This window comes from Hemicordylus capensis, chromosome 2 (assembly GCF_027244095.1).
Source record: "Hemicordylus capensis ecotype Gifberg chromosome 2, rHemCap1.1.pri, whole genome shotgun sequence".
Classification (NCBI taxonomy): Eukaryota; Metazoa; Chordata; class Lepidosauria; order Squamata; family Cordylidae; genus Hemicordylus; species Hemicordylus capensis.
In genome coordinates, this window is record NC_069658.1 from 396857030 (window position 1) to 396875785 (window position 18756).

The following is an 18756-nucleotide window of genomic DNA, read 5'->3' on the forward strand; positions in this document are numbered from 1 at the left end:
CCAGCTCAGTGCATGATAAGCAAATATCCATGGACCCATGCAAAGATGCTTCAGCAAGATGTTTTTTTACAGAGATGTAGGAAGGTTGGAGACAGTCCCCTCACTGGTGCCTTTGCAGCCTGTCTCCAAGCTCTGGGAGGTGATGGGCAGTGCTCATATGTTTTGTGCCAGTCACGCCCCTTATGCTGGCATCAGAAGCATGCTGACACAGATTGTGGCAGGGTCACTCAACAAGGGAACAAAGTGCTCACCAGCTGGAAGGGGGCAGGTAACAGGTGATGCATGCATGTTCTGATGCTAGCCACACCCCTGCATTGATGCACTTCTGGCATAAGGAGTGTGGCCAGCATTGGAACATGGAAGTGCCACCCATCACCTTCTCTCAGCTGGCAAGTGGTTCATTTGCTGGCTGGATGCCCAGGAGCGGGGAGGGAGAGTGGACCCCCAGGCAGCCCCTGGACACTGGCAGCCCCGGGACACTTGTCTTCCCCAGTTCAATGGTGGCTACACCCAGAGATACACCTAGGTAATTTTGGAGCCTGGACCTAAAGGCCTTTGGAGCCTCCACCCTTGCTGGAGCTCCCCTCCCCCCACTCGTAAGTTAAGCATCATCCCCTACATACATACACACGCCATGACACACACAGTATCTTTAATATGTGGGCTCTTGAGGGCACAAACAGCAGCTAAACTCACAAGAATTTAAAAATATAAAACAAGTATATATTTATGCAAATATGCATTAGCAGAAATATTTCAACATGCAACTTAACATATTCCCACCCCACATATTTCTTTCCCCACTTCCTCACTCTGCCTCTCAAGCAGTATTTCTCAACTTATTTGGAGTCATGGACTGGTGCATTCTTTGTGCAGTTTCCTGGACCAGCAGCTAGTAAAGGGGTCACCCCCCTTGCCCCCATCCCCATGCACCCCCAAAACAACTTTGAGCCAGGGTGGGGTGCCACCAGCAGGAGCTCTCCAGAGCTCATTTCTAGACAGGCAGCCCTTTCTGCTGGGATAACACTCAGTGGACTTCCTGGAAATGAATGTTATCCCAGCAGCAAGGGCTGCCTGCCTAGAAATAAGATCCCGGCAGTGGCGGCCCCCACCCACTCAAAATTATGGGGGGGGGATTAATTCCTCCTGGACCAGCATGGACTGGCACTCAACTTCTCATGGACCAGCACCAGTCCACGGACCAGCAGTTGAGAAATACTGCTCTAAAGCACCCAGCACAGGACACAATCACACTTGGCTGCCTGGTGCAGTGTGGGACAGCAGTGACCACACCACCCAAGACAGACTAAGGAGGATTTGAAATGGGGGGGGGAGGAGATATGGAGGCCCCGTATTTCGGTCCCAAAGTCTAGGGGTAAAAGTGCCACTGGCTACACCGCTGCTCATTGGATTGCAGTGGCTATGTCATTATGCTCATTGGGTTGAACTAATATAGCTACAATTCTTCCCCACCCCCCAGCAATGACAGCTATATGACTGGCAGCAATTCAACAGCTAGAACACGATTGATTGATTGATTGATTGATTGATTGATTGATTGATTAAGTGCTGTCAAGTTGGTATCAACTCTTAGCGACCACATAGATAGATTCTCTCCTGGATGATCTGTCTTCAACTTGGCCTTTAAGGTCTCTCAGTGGTGCATTCATTGCTGTCATATTCGAGTCCATCCACCTTGCTGCTGGTTGTCCTCTTCTCCTCTTTCCTTCAACTTTCTCCAGCATTATAGACTTCTCAAGGGAGCTGGGTCTTCACATAATGTGTCCGAAGTATGATAGTTTGAGCTTGGTCATTTGTGCCTGGAGTGAAAATTCTGGATTGATTTGTTCTATGATCCTTTTTTTTTTCCCCCCCTGGCTGTCCATGGTATCTTCAAAAGTTTTCTCCAGCACCAAAGTTCCAAAGAGTCCATGCTTTCTCTGTCTTGCTTCTTCAAAGCCCAGCTTTCGCATTGATAGAGTGTCACAGGAAAAAACACTGTCTGAACGATTCTAATCTTTGTAGGTGTAGACAATTAGGGTATCCATTTTATGTTCCTCCAACCCCACAGTAGAGTCTGTAGTACCTGCTTCCTATACATCTTTTGGCAGTCCTAGTCTACTGTAAAGAACACTTCACTTATATGGCACATGTTTAATGTGCACAGACAAGACAAAAATTATTAACCATTGTATAGCATAAGGGGCAAATGTCTGCTTGTTTCCAGCAAAAGGCTCAGCAACTGCTCAGCCAATTTGCACTTCCGTTTGAGAGCCCATAGACACTATTCAAATTCAAATAGCTTAATTTTAACAAATGTTACTCATGGGCCTTAGAATTCTAAGTTTTCTCTTGATCCTTTTAGCTCTCAAGTCCTAGTCACACATCATGTTCAACATTGATACAAATGTATGCAGGTTCACTTATTCACATGCTATATTGAACACAGGAAGAGCAGTCGACATTCTATCTGTACCATGCATTTGAGGGACCTTTTCACAGGTTCACTTTTAAAATGAAGGCAAGTACAGTCATTCACACAAAAACAAGGACCAGTGTACAGACATCTGAATGCAAGTACAGCATAATGTCTGAATAGGACTTTAGCTGTCTAGCACTGGGCTACCCAATCCTTCTTTGACATCACTGATAAACCAATGCCAGACACAAAGGCTACAAGACCTTGGCTTGATGTCAACTGTGACCTCAAGTAAGATTATCTATCCACTTTCAAACTCGGTGCTTGAATACAATTAATATTTATATATGCCGCTTTTCAACAAAAGTTCCCAAAGCAGTTTACATAGATATAAATAAAATACATAAATAAAATGCTCAAATTGCAGGTGGGGGGCGGGGGATACAGGGCCTGGCTCCATAGCTTTTCCCTAACTTTTCCCTAACTTTTGAAAGCGACAGGAGGACCACGAGGCAAGTTCAGGCAATACTTTCAATGTGTGATTAGCGTCCTCTACACATGTGCAAATGATCATCCAAATTGAAAAACATATATTCTGTACCCAGGATTTAAGTACTAGATATAATGTAGGATTCAAAATGTGTGTTAGTCACTATCATGTGATTAGATGATTATCAAGATTGCTAAGTGATTCCCCCCCACCAACCACTGAGTTCAAATTGTAAAAACAACAGAGCCCAGGATAGGATCATTTTCTCTATCCACACTGGTCTGTTGCTCTGAATATACAAAAACACAGATCAACTAATCGTACATCAGCTAAGTGTCATCTGAACTAGCCCCATTGGAGTGGGGGTGAGGCCTGGGCTTGTGATTTATCTCCTATGCCTCTTCTCCTATACTCTGAGCATTGTACAAAAACTCAGTCTCCTGGGCCGTGAATAGGCTAGTTTCCCACCTCATTATGGCAAGACCAAAGTATATCCATCCATACAATTTTGAGAGAGCCTTTTTTCCTCATTCAGAACTCATGATCATTGCCTTGTCTCTCAGAGCTCAAGCAAGAAACATCTGATTAGAAAAGGGATTGAATATAAAACTGCTACTATCATAATGCCATTATACAAATCTATGGTGTGACCACATTTGGAATACTGTAAACACAGTTCTGGTCACTGTATCTCCAAAAGGATATTCTGGAACTAAAAAAGGTTCAGAAGAGGACAACCAAAATGATCAGGAACCTACAGCACCTTCCTTAGAAAGTAATGCTACAACATTTGGCGCTTTTTAGTTTAGAAGAAAGGCAGCTAAGGGGAGACATGATACTCATGGTGTGAATTCATGGTATTCATTCAATTATTCATGGTGTGGTGAAAATGGATAGTCTCCCACAACAGTAGAATGTGGGGTCATCCCATTAAACTGATTGCCACAAAAATTAAGACCAACAAAAGTTAAGTATACACACACAGCATAATTAATCTATGGAATTCTCTTCCATGGGATGTGCTGATGACTTTAAGCAGGGCTTAGACAAATTTATGGAGGACAAGTTTGTCTGTCGCTACTGGTCTTGGTGTCTGTAGGCTACTTCCAGGTTCAGAAGCTTCCATATACCAGTTGCAGGGGAGAGGGGCATGCCTTTATTCCTTGATGTGGGCTTCCCAGAGGCATCTGGTGGGCCATGGCCCACAGTGGGAAACTGGAAGCTAGACTAGATAGGCCCCAAGTCTGATTCAGTAAGGCTTTTTTGTGTTCTAAGATCTGGGTAATTTCAGACCCAGTTTTAAAAACTATTCTCCCCCTAAATGTTAAGAGAATTTTCACAACAAAAACTATTCAAAATTATTTTTGAGAAAGTTTCTTGCTGATCTACTAGCTGTGGCCCATTCTCTGGAGCTGAACTGGCAGTGCTTTGTTTGGTCTGTCATCTCACTGTTACTACTTCTGAATGTGTTTAGTGTTGGTCTGAAACAGAATTCTCCGAAGTAAGTGTCTACTCATCATGCAGCTGGGATGGCTGCAGCTCCCTGTTGAGTGTATCTTTGGTGGAAATACTGGTTGGTTGGTTTGCCATGTAAAACGTAAAATGGTTTATTTATTTAAAATATTTATTCCCTGCCCCTCTATTTTATTTTTATTTTTTATGTATTATTTTTATAATAATATATTAATATTAATATTAATATTATAAATATTATAAATATTTATAATATATATTTATAAATATTATAAATATTTATAATATATATTTATAAATATTATAAATATTTATAATATATATTTATAAATATTATAAATATTTATAATATATATTTTATTATAACATTTTTATATATAACATTTTTATACCACCCAAAACTTATGTCTCTAGTACACTACTGCTTGGGATGGCTCACTTTCATGGATATGCAAGTAGTGTGGGACATTTAAATGTAGACAGCACAGCCAAGTCCTCTTTTGAATTGGAAAATACCTTTCTGGACCCCAATTCTGTGTCCTTGCATCCTCTCCCCAGTATGTAAGATTAGGATGGCATAACGGGACCATGACTAGAGGTTTATCTCACTCTACAGTCCTGTGACGTACATTAAGATGAAACCTTGTTCTAAACTAACACAAGTATAAATCCAAACAATATTCCATAGGTGAGTGTTATTGTTCCAGTTTCATGTCCATACATGAATTGAGAATTTGGGTTGACAAGATGTTCCATGAACAGTTATTGAGGTCATCAGATCAGAGTGATACTAGTTCTGCTTCCAATTGGAAGGGAGGGACAATTCCTGCTAAAGAATATGGATTTATTCAAGAGGGCAGAGAAGAGGAACTTAGAGTCCTTCTGCCAAGCATTTGGTAAGGAGCAAGGGACAGAAATGTTATGCTTGTCTCTTTCATTCCTCCCCATTGTTGATCCCCCACCACGCCCAAACACAGCCTCAGTTTAGATTGTAAACTTGTTGCAGACAGATGTCTTTTGATTATATATACAGTATAACTCTGTAAAAATGCCACATATGGCAATGGTGCAGATCATCGTCATCAAAATTAGGAGATAGAAACATCATTTACTTATTCAGCAGCCAACAGAATAGTGGCTGGCATCCAGACTAGGGTACTCAATAGCACTAATCAGGAGTTACTCTAGAGGACTATTTAATTTCAATAGGATTACTCGGGAGTAATTTAGTCTTGCTGTCCATCACTAATCATTGGCTCCCAACGAATTCAGCCAAGTTGTAATTTAAATATCATTTAGACACTAAGGAATGTATCTCTCGGTCAGAAGATATTTCCGTTCTATGGTTACCTAGTTTATCTGACAGGAGCGGGAGAGAGAGCATACCTTGTTTGCCTTTTGTGCTTATATGTGAAAATTTTTAAGGAGACATGTTCATGAATTCCCCCTTCCGGGCTGTTGTGTCACATCTGGAAGTTTGTGTAGGAGTTTATCCAAGCAATGCAGCACAGTTACAGCTTTTTCTCATTTAAAAACCATAGGCTGGCATTTTGAATTGAGGGCTGAGGAGAGAAGGGGTGGGGGTGGGGGAGTTATCTGCCAAATGTGAGGCTGGAGTAGAATTGTAAATTATTTCCAGAAGTTTTCTTGAGCTTTTCGCCCCCCTCCCCGCCACTTTTTAAGTCTCTTTAAGCAGCAGATATTGAAGTCAAAATGAAATTACATCGTTGTCACCTCTACCTGTTTCTGTTCCATTTTACTGAATTAGCTTCACTTAGGTTTCCTAATAGGTGCCATGCAGTGGTAGAATGCAAAAAGGATGGTGAGCCAATGGGAGATTCGTTATGAGTTAGAATCCAGTGGAAGGCATCCACTTCTTTAGAAGAAGAGCACTTGTGCAATATACCAAAAGGGGCTCACATTCTTCAGATCTGTGATTTTCAAGGTTGCTTCTTGCCTCTTGCAGGAAGTCTGGAACAAGGATTTCTAAAAGATTGAAGACAGTCTCCCAAAGCCTGGTTTAAATTTGTAGGGGTGAAAGGAATTTCTGAAGTTCTTGCCTCGGACTAGATTTGCCACCTCTTATGCGGCCGGGGGTGGGTGGGTGGAGCAGGGACAGCTGCATTTCATTTGCATATGTGAATAGATTTAGATATATTCACTTTTAAAATGAGCTCAGATTAAGTGCTGAGTAATGTGGGGGCGGGAGGTGAACATAGGTGTACTTGTTTCATATAAACAAGGTTAAAAAAATACACAAGTCTGCTGAAAACTTGTCAAGTTGCATATTTACTCCAGATGCCAAATAATGTAGTATTGTCACCACTGCTTACAATAATATTACCGCATGGAATAAGCCTCAGTTTCGCTGGCTGAAGTGGGCCTCACTTCACTGCCTGTGTAAGTGAGCTTTGGAAAAGGGCCCAGGTCAAAGCAATAAAGGATGGCCCCCAATGTACTCTCTGATGTGGGCCCCACTTTAAAGTGGTCTGAGATTTATCCTCTGCTGAGATCTGTCTATTTATTAGATGTCTATCTTGATATTTCTTCCACAGAGAACAAGAAGCATGAATTATTACTTCCATGGCATCTAGGAACTGGTGACTTGATCCAGAAGGCACATTTTTATATCTGTTTAACACCATTTGATATATGTTTCTGTTGCTTCTAAATGCTATGGCTTTCCGAATGTCGAAACCCAATAAGATCGGTCACCGGACTGAAAATGATGGCGTGGGAGGAGGGCTGGTAGGGAGGCGGGCTCCTACCTGCCTCCTCGCACGCAGAATCCACTTAGGTCCTAAGTCTCTGCCGCTTGCGTGGCACATGACTTGCCTGGCAGGTGCAGGAGGGATTCCCCCTTAGCCGGGTACTCTTGCTGCCTGGTTCCGTGTGTGCTCAGGCTGTCTGCAGCCTGTGTGCGCACACACAACCAGGTAGCTGGGTAGAAGGGTGCACTTGCACCCTTCCACCTAGGTAACAGCCTGAGGTATTAATCAGTGGAGCAGTGCCAGGCTCAGCCACAATCCCGGCGCTTCACATGAGCAGCCCTACTCTGGTAGGGCTGATCATGTGAATAGTCTTAATATGTAGTGTAAAAGTTGTTAGGTCTAGTGTCAAGCGAAGAACGTTTATTCTACTGGCCAGAGAGATAAAATGGTGTGATATATTCCAAAGCTACAAATCTGGTACACTCCAACAACTCTGCCACAGACATGGTGAGGCCACTGATCTAGAGGGCTTTAGAAGGGGATTAAGACACATTCATGGAGGACAGGCCAGTAGCTCTAGGGAGCTTCCAGGTTCAGAGGCAGTATGGCTGGGGACAAACCTAAAGAGAGGACTGTTGCCCTCATGATGCCCTGCTGGAGGGCTTCTGCGAAGCATCTGCTTGACTACTGTGGTGGTCAACAGGATCTTGAGTGACATTTGTGCTTATCCAGCAGGATTCTACAAATATCAGTATACACTTGTATGTACAAACCTGGATCCAGGCAGAGGAGAAAGTGGTAGGGAGTGGGGGGAACTGTGGCCTGCTGCTTCTCCCACTTTGCTTTGGAGAAGTGGCAGCCAGGCTTCCTGGATATGCAATTAGCCTATCTGGTTCGTTCTTTCCATATGACCTGTACCAACTGCCTGCACCAGTCCCTTTTCATGGAACAGTTGTTTTAGTCAGCTTGATACCAGTGATGGCCCAAGACCTCAACAAGCAAAATGCCACCATCAAAATTGTCTCTTTGCAGGGTGCCAAATGCTACACCGCTCTGTGTGTGTGTGTGTGTGTGTGTGTGTGTGTGTGTGTGTGTGTGAGCACGCCTCCCTTCTTCCCTCCCTCCTTCTCTTTATTTTTCTTTGTGGGAGCAGCAGTAGCCACCATGGCCACTTGACTTGGTGTATAGGCAAGCGTGTGTGCGCGTGCGTACACACGCACACACCTCTCTTCCACCACTTCCTCCTTTGTGGTGGCAGTAGCCTTCAGCACTACTTGACTTGGCATGCACACCCTCTTCCATCTCCTCTCTCACATCACTGGGCTGGTAGTGAAAAGGGGAAGGAGTGAAACTGGTGCACTGCCAAGAAGAAAGAGGAGGACGACTGCCTGGGATTGGCTATACCACCTCTTGGTGAGGCGCTGCTCTAATGGCGACAGATGGCAGTGGTGGGGAAACTTGCCACCACACCAGAGCCCCAGTAACCAAATCCTTGAGGAGACTGTCTCACCTTGCCTCATGGAAGGACCAACCTTACTTGACACACCCGTTTCTGCAGGCTGGGAAGACTTTGCAGAGTTTGCTTCTGAAGTGTAATGACTTGGATGCACTGCTACAGTTTTTATAAGGAAGAATCTTTATCAAGCCATTCATCCCAAAGCAATTTGTACTATGCAAAGAGAGAGTGTGTCACTCATATAAATGATATAATTACAGGCTACAGCTTCCCCTGCATAGAGAGAACTTTGATGGTGGCATTCTGCTTGCTGTCAAGGAAGAGAAGAATCCCTAAACCTTTCAAAGCACTACAATGCACCATTTGCAGCTCCTACTACTTATTGTGGTCATGATTTGTATCACAAATAGTAGCACTTGGAGGCCTCAATCAAGATCAGGGTTGCATTGTGCTCTGACATTCTGAAAGGGGGGCTGAGCAATGAAGTGTCCTTGATGTTCTGTAACAGGGTTTGTCTGCATTAACTGGAGGAATCCTACTGAGGCTTACTAGTCCTTTCGAATAATTCCTGAGCAGTGCTAAGTAACTCAGTCTGGATGTCAGCCATTGAGTGGCTGGCCATCCCAGCTCTTCACAATTAGGTACACCTTTTCTTTTGGAAACATATAGGTCACACAGTTCATCTAGTGTTGCCAACATTGAAGCTATTCCTGGAGATTCCCTCACACCCCCAACATTTTTCACAATATCAAGCCATTAAAAGCTCCAGGATTGCTTTCAATAGTCATCTGGAAACTGATGCCAGTTTCTGGAGATTCCTTGCCAGTCCATGAGGGTTGGCAACCTGAAGGTCATTGCTGCCACTGGAAATAGTAGTGTCTACTGCAGTTGCAGCAAATAGATACTCCCTTCCCAGGTTTTCTAGCCAGTGGGACTTGATGATGGCCAGGCTATAAAAATGCCAGCGTCAAAATTTCCACCCCCACAAGTTTTAATTTTATTTGGGTGTAAAATAACACATTGCCCAGTCTTCAGTCCTCTACTCCTCTTCTGTTTTTCCTAATTTAGACTTGTATTGTCCACACATGTTCTATAGCAGGGCTGATAAAGTTTGCTCCCACCAGCTGTTTTTGGATTACAACTCCCATAATCCCCAGACACAGTGGATTATGGGAGTTGTAGGCCAACATCTTCAGGAGGGCCAAAGTTGAGCAGCCCTGTTTTATAGGCTTGTGAAATCTGCCTTCCAGTGTGGGCAAAAAAAGAGCACAGGGACTAAACAGTTATGCTACTTTGCATACTTGGTAGCAATTAGAGTAGAAAGTCAAGGAGGTAGGATTTTTGTTACTGCATCAACCAACAATTATGACAGATCTGCCAACACTTTATTTTATTTATTTAACATATTTCTATACCACCCAAAACTTGCATTGCTGGGTGGCTTACAATTTAAATCATTAACATCAAAATCGTTTAAAACACAACATTAAAAGTATTAAAAAATATAAATCTAATCAAAAGCCTGGGTGAACAAACATTTCAATTTTGACGATGGAAATGAGAACATTTGTAATGTCCCTGTTAAACCAAGGGTCACTTCATGAGTCATACCTCCTCCCTTATTACACATTGGACAATATCCTGACTAGCACTTCTGTGAATGGAAGATGTTTCGCTTATTTAAGGGGAGAGGGGTGCTTGCCAATCCCCCTTCCGCTCTGCTGCCCCATGAACCCCATCCCCACAAATCTGCTCCTGAGGTTCCCTCAGCCCTTAGGGACATGTTTTCAGGTGGCACGGGGAGGGGGATTAGACAGAGAAATCCCACTTCCCTTGTGCAAGTGGAACAGTTTCCATTCAGGGAATTACTAGGCAGGATGCTGCCCATTGCTGAAAGCTCTTCACTACAGTATGATGCATTCATTTACACTGTAGCAGCCTATCCTCGGCTGACTTTAACATCAAGAGGGCAATTGTTCTTTTGGGAAAGCTCTACTAGAAATGTATACTTGTCCTACAATATGATCAATAAGAGTGTGTGTGTATAATCTCAATACCCACAGTTTGTGTCAGGCTATATATATTTTTATATATAATCTCAATACCCCCAGTTTGTGTCAGGCTATATATATTTATATATATAATCTCAATACCCACAGTTTGTGTCAGGCTATGCACAACTTGGTGCCTTAGAGTTCATGTGTGTACACTTACTTTCATGTGTGACTCCCACAAACATTTTAACTAGGCATTCCTCCAAATGCAAAAACAGGGACAGCAGTTTTACCAGGGACAAGTGCCAGAAAATAGGGGCGGTCCCTGGTAAATAAGGGGAGTATGTTATGAGTGAACATAATGACAACTATCCAAATGATAAAAGATGAGATTATTAGTCAATGAAATAGCAAGGATGATTTTGATTACTGAAACTCATTCCCTAAGGTTAGGCAGCTGAGTTTTTAATTCAGAAGCTTCTGAAGAATCCATCTTTGTGGATAAATATGCCATAAATGTTGTGGCCAACAAAAAACAACCCAACCAGAATATTAATCCAAGAACCTCTAATAGACTGTTGTTCCTGATGGGAAATGGAAGGTGTGTGAGAGTAACTTGCTCTAGATGCAAGCAAGATAACAATTCCACCGTAACGATAGGAAGGAGAAATCCTAGTAAAGCTAAAAAATATTCTGCCACTGATACATTATTGAATTAATGCCTACTTGGTCAGGCAAGCAGGGATGCAATTCAATTAATATCCAATTTCTGCTATACCTTCCCATTGACGTATTTCATTTGGAAGAACATTAGAAATCAAGCAACATGGACTTGGTATTATATTCTGCTCTGATATTTATGTAAGACCTTTGTTTAGACATTTATCAGATATAAGTAACCAAGTTTATATCTAACAAAGGAATTAAGAAATGCCTTCAGCCACATACACAGAAATTTGCTTTACAAATGCAAATATGTTTCCCCCCCATGAATAACCAGTCTCTAAAAGGGCTGATATGAATACAATGAATATTTGTATACCGCTTTTCAACATAAGTTCCCAAAGTGGTTACATAGATATAAATAAATAAAATGGCTCCCTGTGTCCAAAAGGCTCACAATCTAAAAAAGAAACATAAGATAGACATCAGCAAGAGCCACCGGTGGCATGCTGTGCTGGGAATGGATAGGGCCAGTTTCTCTACCCCTGCTAAATAAAGAGAATCACCACTTTAAAAAGATGCCTTTTTGCTCAGTTAGTGGGGGACTGAGCAAAACATTTTGTCAAAACATTTCTTCTTGAAATGGGCTGCTTCAAGTGTCTTGACCTTGAAACAAAACACCCTTTAAAAAAGGTGGCCTGTTTCACGCTTGGGACAAAACAACCCCATTCTGATCAAAACATTTCAAGTGCCATTTTAGAGGCCCGTTTCCCCCTTGCTGATTGGTTTTTTGGCACTAGCTTCCAACTAGCACGTGATCTCCTTGCTCTTTGGTTGGCTTATTATTATGCAAATCAAGTGTTGTCATGGGCAACTGTGCCACCATTGGCAGGGGGGAGGGAGCAGGGAGCCCAAAGGAGGAAATTGCACTAGTTGAACTTATGACTATGTTTGCTGCTAAAGGTGCTGCTGTTGCAGTGCTAGGACGTAAGGACTCATTATTTGTGAGAGAGCAACTTGTACCAATGATATTACTGCAGCGCAGGCACTGTGACTGGCAGTGGATTCTGGGTCAGTGGTTCTTTTTTGGCCATTTTTGGGCTGTATTTGAAATGGGTGTTCTGTGTTGGGAGGGACAGATTCCCTTTTACTGTGTGCTTCTGCAGTGTTTTTCAAGGCAGTTTTGTGTGCACTCAGAGTACAGCTTGTCAGGGCCATAGGGAACAATGGCGAAACTTGAAACAACCCATTGCTCCCCAGGAATAGCTCTTATGTTGGGTGGTAGGGCATGATGGGTGCTACCTACCACCCAACCCACAAGAGAAATGGGGAAGCAGGCGATTTAAATAAGAAACCTAGCCTGATTGGTTATCCTTTGAAGAATCAATAATATAAAGTGGTGTGGAACTAATTGTGTGCAAGTCACCAGTTTAAAATAGAGTAAATTTTTTGCTAAATCAGTGGTGCACTAGTGCTACAATCGTATGCAGCTTGCATTTGGAAGTAAATCTTATTGAACACAGTGCAACTTACTTCTGAGTAAATGTGCATAAGATCAGCTACATAAGCATATCTACCCAACAAATTCATATTGATTTTAGACTGGTTTAATTGACATGGCTCTCCCCACCCCCACCAAACTAATCCTTGGAACTATAATTCGGTGAGGATGTTGAGTATTAAAGATCCCTAACCTGCACTGCAGAACTGCAGCCCCTAACATTTCCTAGGGTTTTAAGAGGAAACTTACTAGGTTAAACTTAAACTTAAACCAGTTGACTTCTGTAGCATAGATACTCTCTTGGGCATCTCTCTTGCTTTTATCAATTCAAGAGGAAAGGGAAATTGGCTGTTTTTGTATTCTGCATGGAAGCACAGTGGCATACAGACAGGACGTTTATGGGCATTTCTTAGTGGCCAAACATTTATTTGGTAGTTAGGGGAAAAAGAGAGAAATCTAGCCTTACTTTTGCTTTAATGATTGCAGAGATAGGAAAGGAAGCAGCAAGGCACTGCATTCCAGAAACAGGTGTATATGGAACAATTGTCTTCCCATTACCCAGCAAGCTTTGTTGTACTCTTGCAGCTGAGATTTCTTGCCATTTTCCCACTAGAGCAGGAAACTGTAAGGAAAGAAGGGTATATTTCGTTTTTCTTTCCCTTGGCTGATGTCTCTAGCACCTTGTGGGAGCAGAATTGATGTTCTGCGGACATGTCTTGCAAAATTTAGCATACAATTTGCAAAAGCAGGAGACCAGATTTATATATGTTTAAAGTTAAGTTGCCTAAGTATTGGGTAGATTGAATGAGAGACTCTGCACCTTTAATGGGATCCCTTCTAAAGGGACAGTGGGTGCTCAGAAAACTTGCAAGGTCTTTGCTGTTTCTAGAGGCCAGGCCTAGGGCTTGGCTGTGCCAGCTGGAGGTCTTTAATGTCTGCCTGCAGGAGAGTTTGTGGATGGCTTGCTTGCTCTCCTAGAAGAAATGCAGCTTCACTGTTAAAGACAAATAAAGCCCTGCAGGGTATCTAAGTAAGTGAGGTACTTGACCCAGCAATGCTGTCTGTGCACAGAGGGTGGAAAATGTGTAAGCAGTGGCTCCACTGAGCTTTGCTCTGCTTTGCTGGGTTGTTGCCGCACAGCGGGGGGGAGGGGGAAGAGGAGCAGCATGTAGTTTAGAAAAATTCCTTCTGTGTTCCTTCATGCAAGCTTACCTTCCTTTGCCCATTTATTTAATAATAATATTTTTTTGTTAGCTGCCCCATTTATTTTATTTATTCAATTTCTATACCGCTTTTCATAAACAATCCCAAAGCAGTTTACAATATAATTAAAACAATGCACAATTAAAATACAAAAAGTACAGGTATGAATTTAAAAATTTAAAAACCTATGTAAAACAGTAACACACACTTCCATTACTACTTCTCCTTGCTGAGTGCCAGTAAACATGAGTGCCTGCAAAAGCGAGGGAGCAAACATGCATTCACCTCTCCCCCCACCCCCACTTCAAGAAGTTACTGTAGGCCTCCTGCCTGGGATTGTCTGGCTCTGCTTCTACTGACTCGTGACTCATGATGGCCTTTCCAGATGGACAGTTTATAGCACAATAAATATGCAGTTGTCATTCACTTGCTGAGGGGATTCCAGAGGTCTTTCCTTAAGGCAGTACTTCTGGTATGAAGATATTGTAAAAAATAAAAGTGTGTGTGTGTGTGTGTTTGTGTACACACACATCCGTGGTGAAGACTTCTAGCTTAGGCTTCTCTCTGACATTTAAGATTTCCTCTTGTTTGAATGTTTCCTCATATCAAAAACTTTCTCTGATTCTCCTCTGCCAACATTTTAAAGCAGCACAACCATAGGTACCACACATCCCACCCTGCAAATGGCTGCCAACTAACCCCATGAATCCACCCTTCCAAGTCGGATGTATCCTGAAAGCCTTTCAAGCAGGGAAGTGACACCTTGAGAAAAGATTGCCAAGGCTTCTCAGCCTTGGGTCCTCACATGTTGTTGGACTACAGTTCTCATAATCCCCAGCCACAATGGCCTGGGGTAGTCACTAAATGCAGAGCAGGAACTGCCCACTGCTTCCTGTTTACCTGCCTCAGCATGGAAGGCAGGAGGACCTGAGGAAGTTACATTATAAAGCCAAAATGTGTGAGTACTACTTCCTCTTTTTTCAAAGTCAAACAAATAAAGGGATAAAACTCCAAGAAGGATAAGACCCTTCTGGTTTCAAAGCATTTCTCACAAGATCCATGTTGGCAATCTCCTCCCATTCTTCTCTCTGTTACCAGATCACTCTGGTGCTTGCTCTCTTTCAGGCTGAATTTGATGAGCTGTTTTTCTTCCTTTGGGCACTTAAGCCTATTAACATGGAAATGTTCTGCCATTTTATTGGGTGTGGTGGGGAAATCCTATATACTGCCTCCTACAACTGCTCTGGGTGTATCTGTTGTTGTTCTTGTTTCCTTTAATACTGCTGTCTCCTGCTTACATACTTATAGGAAGCCCTTCTGTTGGCCAAACTGAGCGTGCTCATTGTGGGCATGGTTGGCTTCTTTCATTTTATTTCTTATTATTAAAATGTCCACTTCTGTGATCCTGGCATAAGCAGGTTGTTGCAACTGTGTGAGTAAGGTGAGAAAATGACTGTATGGAAAGCACAAAGTCAGTTCAGAAAACAAAACAAAGTGTAGCTGATTGAGGCTGAGAATATTCTACAAATGCATACAGGCTGGCTCAAGTGACCAATAGAAAGGCATAAAAGTAACCAATGGAAAATAAATTCCAATAGGACAGGCTTGTTTTGCACTTGATGCATCCAATTAATTGGCTGGTCCTACGCCTCCCTAATTTTGTGCCACCTCCTTGTTTCTGCAAGCTATTACTTTTCCTGGGAGTCATTAGTAGGGATGTGCTGAAATGCAATTCAGCTGTCCAAATAACAGACACCTCCCTTTAAAATTGAGGGCTTACACATCGCCTTTAAAGCAGAGGAGATTAGGTCTGAACCTGCTCCTCATTCACTTGCCACCATTGCTGCCATCCTGGCGCTACCCCCAGCGATATCCGTGCGTCGGCGGGATGTCTCCCAGCTACTCCTGTGTGGCACTGGCATGCACATGGCCTCTGCACATGTGCAACAGCCTTTTGTGTGGTCAGCATGATTGCATGGCCAGCATGGCTGGCGCTTCCGTGAGCGGCAGCCTGGATCTTCCCTCTTCGTACAAACAGGGTCATAACTGTGAGTGGCCGGCTAGAGGAGATGAATGCCAGCACTGGGTCGGGACTTCCTATCTGTGTTTGGCACTGTAAGCATGAGCAGGGCTTCTGGAAATAACACCTGAAGATGGCTATTGCGTTTCAGCAATGTATAAGACAAGCTATGTGGTTACAGAAGCAAGGATTGTCTCTTGTGAAGAAAATGGTTGGTAAACATGGAAGACAACTGGTTTAAGTGGCTAAATAAAAGAACAGATTAGCTCAGCTACCAGAGTATTATGGCATACACCTGGGACTTCTTTGCTCTTTAGGACTTTGTACAATAGCTCACTCTAATGCTAATAGGCCCCCATCAGTTTCTGTAAGCTCTGGGTTGAGCTTTCAGCCAGTAGTATGCAGTATTGGGACATCACATCTTTCAATTCCTGACTCTTGATTAATAGCCTGGAGGTTGTAGGACTGACCTACATGGAGCCTTCTTAGCTTGATCTATGGGGCTGGTTTAGACATCATGCAGAACCTCTGTTAAAGCCAGGCTCTGTGCAACACCTCTGAGCATTGGGAGCTAGTGCGCCCCCTCCCATCACTGCACAAGTGTCCATTTCTACTCTAGGTTACTGAACCCACCAGTCTCGATTTATCTTAGCCTACGTACCTCAAATAAGCTGAGATCCATATTAGAGGCTTGACGTAAGTTACAAATCTTGACTTATTTGAAGTAGAGATCAGTGGGTTTGAATATAATAGTCAATTGTATAAGGTATCTAGAAAGCACTCCAAAAATCTCAAATACCGAGCTTAATCGTAAAGTCTTCAGACTTAAAGTCTTCCCAATTAATATTATGGTTTTATATATACTTGGATTGCCAATGGCAGAGAGGGGCATATCAAGGACATGGGACAATAGCTCTCTAAAACTCAATGCTTCACTAATGTTTGCTATAGCCTATCCCAGTTTTCTAACCTCTGTTGACTCGGATCTAGCCAGGTAGGCTGGTTCAGATATCAAGCAGAACAGCCTCGGGAGTGCACGTTCCCCACTCCCATCCCCAGTGAGCTTGCACTTGTAGTCTAGGTTATAGTCAACGGGGATTGGTTATTCTAATCTGTTCATCCTGCCAGTGCTTTAGTGATCTAATATGTACTCTAAGTACCAAAAGAGAAGGAGGGGGGAAGGCAGGGGGAACACTCTGCCTAAAAGTCTTTCTAAACCACAGCCCTTCTTGCTGTGGGCACAGATATTAACAAGTATTCCCTACAATCACCGCCCTAGTTTCCTTCTTCACATTATATTCCATTCACTGTATTTTTTAAAAAAATACTCTCCTTTGTTTCACAGTGTTATGTTTTTTCATTATTTTGACTTAGTTTTGCGTTTAATATTTTATCCATCAGGGGCAGAATGGAAGTTGGTGTATGTGTGATGTAGCTATTCGAGGAGTTGTGATCTCTGCATTTCATTTTGCAGTTCAGCTGGAAAGATCTCGTTTCCAAATACACCCACACACAGACGCAGAGCGGGAGAGAGAAAAAGACTTGCAGAGAGGAGGGGAAGATTGGGGAGAAGCATCTGGGGAGATATGCAGAGGCTCTAATGAAAGGAAAAGATACAAAAGGCTGGCCTCAGGTGGGGTCAATATGTAGGCCACATTCTCATCATTTAAGATGTGGAAGAAACTAGGGACACACACAAAGCCACCTTCTAAAAACCCATGGAGCTCCTGCAAGTGAACAGCGAACACTGCTATATTTGTGCATGGCTCTGATAAAAGACGGTAACTTGAAAGTCAAATTCAACACATGCCTCATAGAAGAGGAATATGCTGTGTTAGTAAATAATACAACTTGCATTTTGCAAGTTCCTGCCTGCCAGAGGAAAACCCCTCTCCCTCAGTCTGAATGCTGTCAAAGCAGCACGTGAAGAGGGAAGTCCTTCATTTGTCTCTTGTTCCAGTTCCAGGCTTGCATTCCTGGCTGCTGCTAGTGCAGTTCCCACCCTCTTCCTCGATCTGAGGCTGCTTCAACATAGCCCAGCACTCCGTTCCATTTCTGCTTTGGAGGGCTGTGCGCGGAACTGCAAGCTCTTGTTAAGAGGCAGGCTTCATGCCCCAACTCTCAAGGGAGATAATTTTTTTTTAAATGCCCTGTTTTGATTTTCCTTGTAATGGGATGTTTTTATACCAAGTGTGTACAAAGATTGAGTTTTCTGTCTGCTCTGGAAGTACCTTAACTATTTTGGTACCCATGTCTGTCAGTGACTGAGTGGCCAAAGCATCTCTGTGTGTAAAACAGATAAAACGAGAGCCAAGAAATGAAATGCACGGGGCAGGAGCGAAAATTCTGACAGCCAATTTGCTTGGGCATCTTGGAAGATGATTAGGGCCCAGGTTGTTGGCAGGAGTGATGTAATTACAGGTTCCTTCTAATGTGTGGGTGAGACAGTTAAGATTTTGGAAAGGCATATCTAGCATTTTTTTAAATATACTGAGCACAAGTCTTGTGAATCAGGGATACTTGGGGATAGTCACCTGTCTTTCCCCAGTTTTCCAACCTCCTAGCAGTGCAGGTCTTGTTCTTTGTTAAAGAGAATCCTGTATGTATCCTCAGGCATCAGACTATCCATTACACTCTGTAGTAAAGAAGGGGGCGGGCAGTATACTATTTGTAGGTGGTTGCCTTTTTACTCTACCTGGGAACTGTCCTGGAAAAATGTGAGGCAATTTGGTCAGTCAAACAACATTTAAGTGCTCGTTTCTTGCTGGTAATTTTAGCTTCGGTTTTTGTTTTATTTGTTGCAAGGTGTAGCTGACAGGATTCTGT

General features: G+C 42.9%; 1 protein-coding gene across 4 annotated transcripts in view; it reads left to right on the forward strand.

Moving 5' to 3' along the window:
• The first annotated feature begins 12174 nt into the window (after positions 1-12174).
• CACNA1G (calcium voltage-gated channel subunit alpha1 G) overlaps positions 12175-18756 on the forward strand; it is a 492338-nt gene continuing 485756 nt past the window's right edge. For all 4 annotated transcript variants that reach the window (XM_053297969.1, XM_053297972.1, XM_053297970.1 and 1 more), the window contains exon 1: positions 12175-12277. In XM_053297969.1, the coding sequence (XP_053153944.1) occupies positions 12232-12277 (46 nt within the window). In that variant the 5' untranslated portion in view covers positions 12175-12231. The remainder of the gene's footprint in view (positions 12278-18756) is intronic.